At 34.6% G+C, this 12999-nt stretch overlaps 1 protein-coding gene across 6 annotated transcripts in view; it reads right to left on the bottom strand.

Annotated features, from left to right (window-relative positions):
• Positions 1-12999, bottom strand: part of SUGCT (succinyl-CoA:glutarate-CoA transferase) — a 344184-nt gene that overhangs the window by 194628 nt on the left and 136557 nt on the right. For 5 of the 6 annotated variants that reach the window (XM_040064398.2, XM_040064391.2, XM_040064381.2 and 2 more), the window contains exons 11-12: positions 12763-12860; positions 1515-1617 (exon numbers count right to left, since the gene is read on the bottom strand). In XM_040064398.2, the coding sequence (XP_039920332.1) occupies positions 1515-1617; positions 12763-12860 (201 nt within the window). Of the gene's footprint in view, positions 1-235; positions 395-1514; positions 1618-12762; positions 12861-12999 lie in introns of those variants that run through there. The other variant, XM_040064408.1, reaches the window with a different exon arrangement.

Here is a 12999-nt window from a genome sequence, read left to right as displayed (position 1 = left end):
TTAGCATTCCCCTTTACAGGAAAATATTTCAAAAAACATGCCATATCTAACTGCAAAGCATCATGAAACCTTTTCTAGATAGGCTAACTACGTAAAGTAATAACCTGACACATATATATATTAATAACATATATAATTATAATATATATGTGAAAATATTATTTAGGTGAATTCGAACAAGAGCAAGGTAGCCAAGATGACCTCTTTTCAATTTGGGAGGTAATAGCCCATGACACATAATGTTTTAAAAACAGTTACTTTCAGAGTAGACTCAACTTCTTAAAATTCGCAGCATCAAAAAAAAGCACACAATATTTTCCAATGTTGCTCCAAGTAGAGCCAAGTCTGAGTAAAATACTCTTGCTGTATGTTCTTCAAAGCCCAACCTTAATCCCTGTGAAAGTTATGAAGTGAAAAATTTGGCCCATGCATACTTTACGTCATGAGACTATCATTTTAAGGAGAAAGAGCACATTTATTTAATAAAAAAGGATTAATTCCCTGCACTCACCTAACAAATATTATTTTATGCCTCTAAAATAAATATATTTATTATAAATATTATTCTAATATAAACATATTCTTTTATGACAGGGATTGCTTTGCCCACTCTTATTTTCCCAATGCCACAATCACAGTTGCAACAAATGCTTCTGACAGCAGACATGGACATGTACAAAATCAGAAGAAAAAAAACCAAAACAGTCAATGATCAACCATTTTTTCTTGTGATTCTCTTTAGTAAAAATCAACTTAGGGGAGATTCATCACACACTATACTAGCCATAAAATTCTCAGTTACAGTACTCAAGACAGTATAATTCAGTTTATCCTGGGGCCTTAAATCCATCCTAAGCCACAGAGTAAAAAAGCAGGGAATATGAAGACAATATAGCTCTACAGATACTAAAATATAAAAAATATTGTTTATAATTTAACATGGGTGTAATCCAGTGTAATATCTAACATTTAAAATAGATACATAGATTAATTGTTTTCAGCTACTGATACCACCATGCCAAGAAAAAGTTAAGATTCTTTCTTTATATGGATTTTGGGCTTCATTTTTGTTTTTCCAGTCAAAATGTTGCCCATGTTTTTCAAATAGAATTGATTTTGGTTATCCATACTCCATACAGAAAATTAGTTCTTTTGGGACCCCCAAAAAGTTGGTTTTCTGCATATTGATGTGATAAAACACAATTACATACTATATTATGGTTTCTTTCTCTGTTTTACCAGCCAGTTTTGAAACATATACTCTCTATGTGAGACATGGAATACCTACGGTTTAATTTGTTGTGAAAAATGGGAGTTCCCAAGCATTTAATTAATTTAAGGATCTCTATTTCTTAATATGACATACTATTGGCTGAAACTCAATCCATCATAAACCTCTCAAATCCCATTTTGAAGTAGCCAGAATCAGGTCTGAGTGGCAGGAGAAGTGATCATTACTCAGCACTCATAAAACACCTGTAATAAAGTCCAGCAGAGACTTGGTGAGGACCAACCTGAGGATCTGAGAACACTTGCTGCATGTTGTTGATTGGGCCGTATGGAACCCCACTCCCTTCAAAGAGCTGCAACCACTCGATCGTCACTTTTTCTGAAAACCTAGGAGCAAATAAGAATGAATGTGGTTTCAACACACTACTTTCAGATTCTAAGGAATGTATAGCATGTATCCTTCCTCTCTCATTCCTTCCATACTCCTCTCCACTGATTTCTTCCTGATCAGTGAATAAAATAACAAAAATGTACTACCTATGTTCTTCAGAAATGCAAAACCCAAAGAGATAGGGGAAGGAGCATCTCTGAAGTGACTTCTGTTTCCATCTGATCATCTGAAGCAATGCAGGAATGATGTAAAGCTAAATTTATCATCAGTTTCAAATAGGGATCAATGGGTTTCCTCCCTTCCTTAATTACACTATTGTGCTTCACATCTATTGTCCATTATGTAGGTATTTAACAAAAAAATTGTATAGTACAATACTACTAATTAAAAGCTGAAATAAAGCACCATCAAAAACATGCATTTGGATTAAAAAACCATATTTTTAGATCTGATAACAAGACTGATCACATATTAATTTATTGTATGGTTTTACAACTTATCCTAAGGACACCCAGTTCAGCATATATACATGGTGCCTGTATGCTGGTGAACATATTGCTCCAGGTCTTTGTATCACATGCAAAAAGTTCATTTTATTTCTTTCTATGCATTCAGTTTCATAACTAGTAACACCACTCTATTTCCCCTGTTTTGTTAGATATATTTTCTTTCCTCATCTGCCTAGTAAAGTGGCATACATGAAGAAAACACACCATTGAAACAATACCAGTCACTGAGAGATGGTATTTTCTGCAGTTATCTGGGACTTCAGATAAAAGGTGAACTTACTTGGAGATAGTATTTTAATTTTCAGGCAGATAAATACTACAGAGGTCTACCAGCTCATTAGAAAGCAAAGATTTTCATGATATACCCAACACCAAAAAGAAATTAGATGTGATTTAAAGACCTGATGAAAATTAAACTAATAGAAAACTTTAAAGGAACACTCAATTACTGGTACTCTATAGCTACCAGTCTGCTGTTCCTTAAGAGTAATTTGGAACAATGCCAGTAACATTCAACTTTACTTCTAGCACAAGACTATGGATGGCTCTTTCTCAGAGCTAGAAGCTTTATTCCTGAAGCCAATGAACAATTCTAGAAGAAATAGTGGGAACAATAAAAATAAAAGGCCTTAAAAGTGCAAAATATATTATAAAATGAAGCACTGCCCACGAAGAAATGAAGCTTATTCCAGCATAGCTACTAAATATAACAGCTATGAGAATATTGCACAGTCTAATTATATGTACATTGATTATTAAAGTGATTTCATGGTGAAGACGTAGTCAGCCATAAAGATAGGTTGCTGTTGGACCCATCTAGGGTGCATCCAATTTAGTACTCTGTTGCAAATCCAGAGATTTACAGGTACCACACCTGGAACCAGGTACGTTGCAGGAAACTGGTGAAAAAGGCGACTCTAGAGAGGCAGATAACCTTCCTTCCTCAGTGATTGCAGCTATTAAGAATCTATTATTTTAGTCTAAAATTCAATTTGTATTTCCCTTCAGTACTCTCCATTCAACAACTCTCATAATCTCTATATTCTTGTTTTTCAAAGCCTTCTATTATTAATGATCAGGGCTCAAACTACTGCACAATGTAAATAAGACTCACATGAAAAACTGTTTCTCTTCAATTACAGATGCTGCTTATATAAAACTTTGCTGTTCCCTGCTAGCAACAGAGATGCTTCATATTTCGTGGCCCACTAAATCCCGTGTTACAAATGGAAAGCTTTATTCAGCTTCTACTTTTTGACACTTCAAATTCTACTGTCTCATTTCTAACAAGACAGGACAGCTGCAAGGGAATCTTGGACTCAGTTTCATAACCAAGGTGCTGAAGACCATCACTAGGAAATTATTGTAATTCTCAATGTATGTATCACATTCAATTGATCTGTTAGTAACCAGTAAGTCCTGCTATGTTATGTTCACGCACTTCTTTTTAAGAAAGAGTTTATAAATATCTTCCTGAGTCTAAGAAACCAAAACATTTGCACTTAAAGGATAGCCTGAAAATGAAGTATTTTCAACAGGAGTGCCTATAATCTGTATCTGCATAACCAGTAGACTACTTCCCGATGTTGTGGTAAATCCGAATAATTTTCAAGACATATATTCATCTTCACTTACACCATTGCGACTGACTCAATATATAGTGGAATTGTATATGTATGTTGCAGAGGCTATGTATATGTTAAGCAAAATTTCCATGAGTCTATGTGAATTTCTGCAATTTTAGGTTGTGCTTAGGTTTTTCCTTACTATGTAACAACAACAACAACAAATGTAGAAAACAAGAGGTTGTCTATTATCCTCAAGGGACACACACAGAATTTCCTCTTGAAATTGAAACTCTGTCTAACTCTGATGTAGAATAGCTTCCTTTATTTGTGTTAAGAGAGGCTGTTGAGAGCACATTGTTCAGCAAACTGTTTAAAACAAAAACAGAACATCACCACTGCCAATGAAGTCTAGTATTCAGATTTCGAGAGCAACAGCATGCAACTGTTTTGCTCATTCAACTATGTTTTATATATTGAAACATCCACTGAACATCATTAAGGGAGAAATACTGTCTCAAAATCTGATAAAAGATTTTGAGACAGTATAAAAAATGTTACCTTTTACCTCTGATGTCAGCTGTGCTAAGTTCAATTTTTTTTTTCTTACCAATCTGTGCGTATTATTTCCCCAACTAAATACAATTTGTGATAATATTTAGATAAATAAATACCGTAACCTTTACTTAAAGTGAAAGGCTGATGTTTAGGTTGCTAAGTATCCATTAACAACATGCTCAGCACTCCAAAATAACAAGAGAGGACCCTCAGCAAAAAGTTCCAAGATGTAGAAGATTAACATTCTCTCCTGAAAATGAAAGTTCTGTCAGCAGGAATTTAGGTCTGGCCAATCCTTTTTCTCTTAACACACGTTAAAATGTATTCCTATGCTTTTTTGTTGTTTTTTTATAAATATCTTACCTTGTATATTTTTCAGTTAAGAAAAAGAAATTACTTACTTTCTTTATATATACACACACATAAATAAAATCACTGTGATGGAAATACATACAGGGCTAAACAGTGGTCCATCTTCCAAACCTGGGATAGTAAGAAAAAAAGGAACCCAAGACTGTAGAGCATCCAAACTCTGAAACGTGACACATGCAAGAGGATCTTTACCTCAGAGGTATTCAGTGACTGCAGGAGAGCTCAACACTGTTCACACTACAGTTCCATGTATTGTCAGATGGGTCCCTTTTCCTTTAAAATGTTCAATCTGCTACATATATATATACACAAATATATATATATAAAATTACAAAAATGTCTGCGATTACCTGTGATTTATTTGCAGAAATGTTTTAAAAAGGTAACTTAGCTTTCTGCAATTACTAACAGTATTTTAGAAGTTCAAAAGGATTTGCTTTTTGCTGTACTACTTTGTGGTATGAAACTCAGATTCAGGCTCTTTCTGAAAGCACCTCTGAGAAAGGAAGGATGTGTATCCCAAGGAAGAACAAACTCATTGCTAGGACATTTACTGCAAAGCCTGAACTGGAGCTTACTTTCTGAAGAGGTCAAAGTCCCCATGATGTCTTATTTGCATTTTAAGCAACACTCTAAGCCTCCTCTGCAATGAATCACCCAGCACTCATAAAGATACTGAAGTTGCAGTATTGAAATGAGGCATCAAATTTCAGAACATTTAACATTAAATACACTTCATGCTTTAAAACATCTTAAGAATATTTAAGTGTGGCATAAGCTGAAATAATTGAAATTGGAAGAAATCCAACTGAATATATTTTTCTTCAATTAGTAAATCTAGCAGGCATCATTAAATTAAAACATCTAAATTTAAACTATACATTCAGGAAACTCATCAAAAAACATTACAGTACAAAATAAGAAAAAAACCTCCAAAAGGGAAAAAAAAAGTTTTACACCTTGTTTTCTTACATAAATTAAAAGCGTAGTTTTGCTTCTTAAAAAGCAGGTTCTACGTTTCCTTCTGTTTTCTAAAAAAATAAAGCAAGAAATGGTTCTTTACATGTAAAACAGAAAAAGAATGTCTGCTTGACTTGTGCAAGTTAGATGAAATAGCTTTAATTAGTTAATATATTTTAATAACATTTGGGTGTGTTTCTAAGTTTCTCATCCTGATAATTATTAAAGTAAGATATGATTCCCTTTTTTAGCAATACTCTGTCTTTCAATGAAACAAAGACTTAAAAATCTTGAATGAATCCACTTTGTGTGTATTCTTTTTTCCACGTTTCCTAGCTTCAATCCTAGCTACATCCTATGTGGAAGAGCAACCATGTTTCTCTAATGGATAAAACCATCCAATTCCACACAAAGTCTAGAAGAATTACTGGAAGCAAAAATACTGTTCTTTTCTACAGGAAACTTATGACAATTAATTTAGAGAAGTAATTTGGACAGCTACTAAATACAGATAGAACTGCAACATCTAGGATTACTAAGAGCTTTTTGCACACGGTCCATCACAAAACACTCCTCTGTTTTTGATGAAGTCCACAATAGCATTCCTGTATTTTCTAGCCAACAACCCAAATCTGCATCATGGTTATTGTTTCATTTTGTTCTATCAACAGTCTCTTTACTCTCAAATACCTACAATATTTTCTCTCATCACTGCCAAACACCTCATTAATTGTAGTTAAATTGGTAGAAGAGTTGGTACAGTTTCTTAGAGTAGCATCTATGGAACACACTATACAAAACAAAAGTCCTAGAAAATATTTTTTTGGAAAATTCTAAGAACTGATTATTATCCTTCAGTGCACAATGAATATAGAATTAGTACTTTCAAAGGGAGTACTACAGTATTTACTTAATAGTCTGTAAATACCTCTGTTATTGTCTACTCTCCTGTTACTGGTGTATACTGGAAAAACCATAACAGAGAAAATATTAAAATATTTGGGATCAACATGATTGTACTGACAGATTTTGCTGAGAGATATTTCAACTGCTTTAAAAGATGTCACATACAGTAGATTACAAGTGGTAGCTACATAAAATACTATCCAGAGATTTGCAGGTACCACAAATCCACCATGAAAATTCTTTTATGTTTCTGCAAACTATAAGTATTTTTACCAGTTTTATAGAACTATTAATAAAATGTCACCTTTATGCAAAAATTTGTGTCAGAGATTAATGGACTTTCTCATTCCTCTATCAAGATTTGCATGCTGCTTTAAAACTATGTATGATTTTTTTAAAACGGCATACTGGACAGAGGGAAACACATCCATCTTGTAAAATATCTTTCTTAAGGCTACTGAGTAGTTGATCCAGCATGTAACTTTTTTGTAGTTAGATAACATTAAGGCATGCACATTAGAAACATACTACTTTTCTCCAACCTTCCTCTGTTTTACTCAAGTACAAAAAAAGGACCATAACTTTTATATTATTGATAAAAGAAGTGCAAATTAACTGAAAATCAGCTAGGTATACACACATCAATAAAAACACATTGAGAAGGATGAAAAGTTCCATTGATTCTGTTGCTGGTTTTCTTTTAACTTAAGGGGATTAAAGAGCTAACAAGGGTCAAGTCAAAGAGTTCATTTATAGTCCTTGATTTCAGCAGCCTCAAGTCAGAAATGTAAGTCATCAGAAAAGAGATGGCAAGTTTCTTTTCAGAGAGAATCTTAAACTTTCCACAGATTTGAAAATCTTATAAGTTTATTAAACAGTAAGAAGAGAACTCAGAAAATACACATTCACTTACCCAGTCTAAAAATTTTGGATCTCTCTCGTTTGTGTACACAGAAGTCAACATAAAATAACAATTTAAAATAAAGCATTTTAAAGCAAAACATGACAATTTAGTAGGTGACGTCTACACAGCTCAACCCTCTATGTACTGCTGGTGAGGTAGGTGGCTGGGGAAAGTAAACCTTACCAGCTGTGGCACACTGAAGTCAACTTTCTTTCAAACTTCAAACACCTGTCTTTCTGAAGCCGTAAACAACCAGACGCTCATTCTTGTAATGTTATCAATAGTGACTTCAGTCAGCAAGGCTCTTGGTTTAGAAAAGGAAATGGTGGGGATAGGGATTTAATAAAAAGAGATTTACAAAGACTGGGTGTGTCTCAATAAGTGTGAATTTAACAATGCTTCTCATCAGGCAAATTAAATATCTTGCAAAACTCCTTCCCTTTTAGGTACCCTCCTTTTCTGTTACTAGGTGGAAACAATTTAGCAACGACTTTATTAACTGAGGATCAAGTTCCCCTGTGTTTCCTTCCTGCTCATTCCTTTTCCCTTCACACTTATATACACAGCATGCAGCTGTAGTGTACAGTCAAGAATAAGGGGTTTAAATGTAAGTGCTAGGAATAGAAGTTCCATTCTGAATCATTTCCAAACCTAACACTTCTGAGTCTACAATAATTTAGTTAGAGCTGCAGGAGCACTAATCATGCTGAATTTATGTGTTCTTCTTTATGTGAAACTGCTCCAATTTAAAGGATGAGGGCATGTCTGCTGCTCACCTTCCACCTACACTCATACACCCCCACACACTCTGTACCACTTACAGGTTAATTTCACAAAGTACCTTGGAGCATACATTTAGATGCCCTGCTTTAAAATGTGTCTACATTACTGAGGTGCATGGTAGGATTAATATTCAAATTCCGGAGTAATTTGAAGAAGAAAGTCAACAGATTAAGCCCCCTTTCTCAAAGCAGCTTCTTTTAAAACTGGCATAATACTAGCTTTTGCACAAATGCAACTCAGAGTCCATATTCTCTCTATATATGTGTCTTGATATATACATGCATATATACACACACACAAAATAATCTGCATTGTGTCTGGTACTATTGTGTTCTAGTGGAAGTAAGAGTGGAAGGGAGGTAGAGGGGGAACAGAGCAACTATTTAAACTTGGTTCTTTTGTTTTTGAGTTAGACATACATCTAACTCACAAACCAGAGGTTTCCACTGAAAACTTAAAGAACAGAGTGCTCTGTAGTCTGTCAGTTCTCACATGAGCTGTGAGTCTCAGGGGCCTCAGTGGTAGCCATTGAACCTGACCTCCACCCAAGCAGGGTCATTTTAAATTGACTCTTGGCACATACACAAGAAAGGAAGGCAGAGGCAATTTGCTTTGGTCAGAGATCTGCTGTCTTCTCATTTGGGGAAAATGTAACCTAAATAAACAGGAAGATACAGAAGGCACCAAATGGTTTTTGGTTTTGTTTTTGTTTTTTTTTAACTGAAGAGTAGATGTGCAAATGTCAGCAGTGGGAGGAGAAAGAAGAAATAAAATGAAGAGGGGAAAGGAAGTGGAGGAAGATGATGGGGACAGGAAAAAAAAAAACAAAACAGCATAGTAGAAAGAGGACGAGAGATGGGAAAGAGACAACACCACTAGCAGCAAAACAAGTTCAAAATGCCCCACAGGGCTATATCATTCTTTCCTGTGAATATTCTATGAACCAGTGGTCCTTGCAGCATTTTACTTATCTCCCCATAGACTTTGGAACTGAAAAGCATTCCATGTCTTGAGATGGAACTGTTTTCTGTAATCCCTCCTCTTGCTTCAGTATGAGAGCAGGCTCTCTTAGAAGCAGCATACCACTCTGCAGTGGTTTACCTTCCCATCGCTTTTATTGAGATCTGACATTCTCTGCAGATATGTGAACTTTTCCTTCTTTATTTGCCTTCCCTCCATACCTGTCATTTGTGCCCTACAGAGGGAATTGAGATGTACAGACAGCAAGCTGGATTAAAGGGTTAAGGACAGGAATGCTTCCCTCTTCAATTCTGTCAGAGAAGAAAGAGGATGAGAAAATTCCTCCTGAAATGAATGGAGGAATTCACACCTTTCAGATCTGTTGTTTCAAATTACATATATGCCTGAAGCCGCGTTCATCCCCATCTTGTATTCTCACTCAGTTCAGTATATATGAGTTTGATGAATATATTGTTTCACACCCATCTGAAAAGTCTTCTGTTTAAAGGTCAATTTCTTCTAATTGCTGCATAATCCCCCCGGTTACCTAACTGCTTTGAAATCTAGCATGGTTAGCACATGTGGTGAGTAGAATTATTAGTCTAAATTAGAGGTCACTTGAGTCAAGAATTCCCAAGATGGAGCCTTTTTTCTTAAAAAAACCCCAGCATTCCAAAACATTGACCAATTGTCTTAATGTTTCCTTTGAGCACACATATAGAATAAAACTGTGACCAAAGAGTCTCAATTGCTCAGTTTTTTACTCTAGCAAATGAAAGCTATCAAGTGTCTCCTTGGTATTCAGAGTTCAGATGCTTTCAAAGATTTCAGCTCCACACATGAATTAAATGCTCAAGACTTCAGGGAGTTATTGACCCTGTGAGTAGGTCTGAATACCTCCTTCTATTCCTATACAAAGCCTGGCAAACCTTTCTTTTTCTTAAGAGGAGAAAGTAAAGAATCTTTCTTTTTGCACTTACTGAATGCTCAGAAGTTAGAAATTAATTGCAGGTAGTCCATTTTGAAAAATAAGAAAAGATTGAAAAGAAAAGGTGAAACATAGCTCCAGAAACAGTTCAAAAAGGATAAGGGCAAGGGGACAGGGTAGATAGGTCAATAGAATCATGTTCTGGGCTCTGGTGGAACCTTGGTTTATTAGGATTATAACAGTATCAAAGGCTTAAATTTATATATATATATGCTTATATCTACTGTGCAACAGCAGTGCTATATGTAAGCAACTGCAGAGTACCAAGTATCTGTCATACATGCTGCTTAAATACCAATGACTTAGTGAAACAGGAAAGATGTATAAACTGAAAATGGCAGCAGGAGAGTTTGGAGAAAAAATGAGTGGCTCATTTTAACAAAGGTACTGTACTTCACACAACTGTACTTAATTTGCTAGACTGAGAAAATCTATGCTGAAGAATATTTCTTCTAAGCTGCTCCAGCTTGTATCTCCACAAATTCATTTTAAGGTGGACAGTGAGTCCACCTTAAAGGCACACATACAGTGAGTGAATGGAAGGGTCTGCAGGTATCTTTGTCCAAGTAATGCACCTTAGGGTTATATTTTCCATGTGCTGGAAGCTGTAATACTATCAAGCAATCAGTGAATAAATAAAGGTATTTTACAATGAAATTCTATCATTGCTATTTTGCCATTTCCCTTCATTTCTCAAGGGTTGATATTTTTCAGTACTGAGAAACTATTTATTTAATTCTCTAAGTAACTTTAAAAATAAACCACATATAATTTTACAAAAAACTGTGCATTAGTGAATTAAAGCAAAGTTACTATGGAATGTGTGTGCAAACACATTCAACTTCCATTAGAATACCAAAGGTGTTTGTTATATCTGTGTTTTACAACTGATTGCCAGATGAACTCATAATAATATGACATAGCAGAATATTTTAGAAATATCTACTCCAAAAGTGTGCATACACTTACATACTTGAACATAATATGCAGAAATTCAGCCGAAATTATAATAATAAAACAAAACACAAACTATGAGAAAAAAAAAATACATAAAGCAGTAATCAGAAGAGCAATAATTTAACTTGATTAGCTAATAGCTACAGATATAAAAACAAATTGTAATTCTGTCAATTCAAAGAACAGCTGTTCCTTGAACTTTATCTTCTTGTTTAGACATAGAAAAAAAAAATTACAACCTCCAAAATTAACCAGAAGCAGTGAGCTACCAAGTAACCGATCGATGGATGGCAAAATAGCCTTCTCACAAGGTATCAGAGTACATCAGACAAATGCCATACTACATGAAGTCCAAGTAATAAGTCAACATGAACCAACTTCAAAACTAAAATTATGCATCAAGAATGTAAGAGCTCAAAACTAGGTCAAAAGATAAATTATGGCTTTTCAAGAGCTCAAAAGTTACAGCAAGAGTGGCCTCATCTGCACTATCACAATCCATTTGTTATTGGAAGGTAAAAGAAGAGTTCCAGAAGTTAATAAAAAATAGTTGCACCATAATTATTAAAAAATGCAAAGTCACCTTGTACTTTGTTTTTTCACCAGGGGCAGGACATCTGAAAATGGACAGGGAAGACAGAGACAAAAGTACAAGTGCAACCAGAAGAGGTAAAATAACTCTCTACACTCCTTAATGATTCAGGGTTCAGGTTCTCAATATCCACAAAAAGTGTGGGGTTGAGAGTGGGAGGTGTGGATGTGCTACTGAAACTCATTTTCTTGAACGTAATGAAAAGGGGAGACATCTGATTTAATGGTTCTAAACCCCCCTAGTAAAATTGCCTTAGTGATAACTGTTACACATTTGTTGACAAAGACCAATACTGGCCAAGTGTCAACATGATAGTATAACTTTTCTTGAATAATTAACCACCTCTTCTGCTCATCCCCAGAAGTATGAGGTGCTGTCGAAACCACTTTTGTGAAGGTTTACACAGATTAGAATTTTCATTCATTACATAAATTCATCATACTCTCCATTAAACAGAAGAGCACTCCACAGATACAAGGACTTCTGAAACAGAATGAGGAAGAAAACTAAGCTATTTTAATCTTTCAAATAAAAGTTTTCTTGAGTTTTCTCTTAAAAAAAAATTAATTAAGTATTTAGTAGGATGATTCCCAAAGAGAAAACTAAACACATAGCCTTTTGATTTCAAAAGGAATGGCCCGAGAAGAATTTGTGGCACAGAGTTCTACAATACAGAATTAGCAGTAAGGGAGTAGCAGCAAGTGGAACTTCCCTGGATACAGAAACACTCATTGAAAACTTTAAAATCCCACAGCGAAAGCAAGTAGTGCTCCAAGCATTTTTTCCAGGTTCTACATTCATCCAGGGAAGCAGAAAGCACTGGTTTCACTAAAATTCAAGTTAATGTTAAAAAGAAGTTAAAATGGTTTCTTAAAACTTAAATCTGTGGTCTGGCTTCTTTAGTTCACACTATTGTCTGTGTGCAAAAGGCAGACTATTTAACATCAGTAAGCTTTTGCTATACCTATTATAAAAACTAGAGTATCTCAAAAGAGTAAAATAAAATTTTCACATGATGAGGGTTTGTTATACATTACTATTTGCATTAACAGCTTAAATGTAGATTCTTCCCTTTTAATTAACTTACCGGGTTGATAATATATCAATAAGTTCTTTTCTGTTCTGGACTCTGAGTGTATTTGTTTTGTATCTGGAATCTTTGCTAACTTCAGGTAAATTCAGGATCTAAGCAAAAATAAAAATAAGTAAGAAATGTGCTTGACAGGAGATATAAATATATATATATTTGTAGCTAACAAAATAATTACTGATGTTAAAAAATCAATGATTTCCAAAAATTATTACTTATCATCAATCATTAATA

This window comes from Hirundo rustica, chromosome 1, assembly GCF_015227805.2.
Source record: "Hirundo rustica isolate bHirRus1 chromosome 1, bHirRus1.pri.v3, whole genome shotgun sequence".
NCBI lineage: Eukaryota > Metazoa > Chordata > Aves > Passeriformes > Hirundinidae > Hirundo > Hirundo rustica.
The sequence above is the reverse complement of the archived record's forward strand: the minus strand, read 5'-3'. Positions and strand labels throughout refer to the sequence as shown.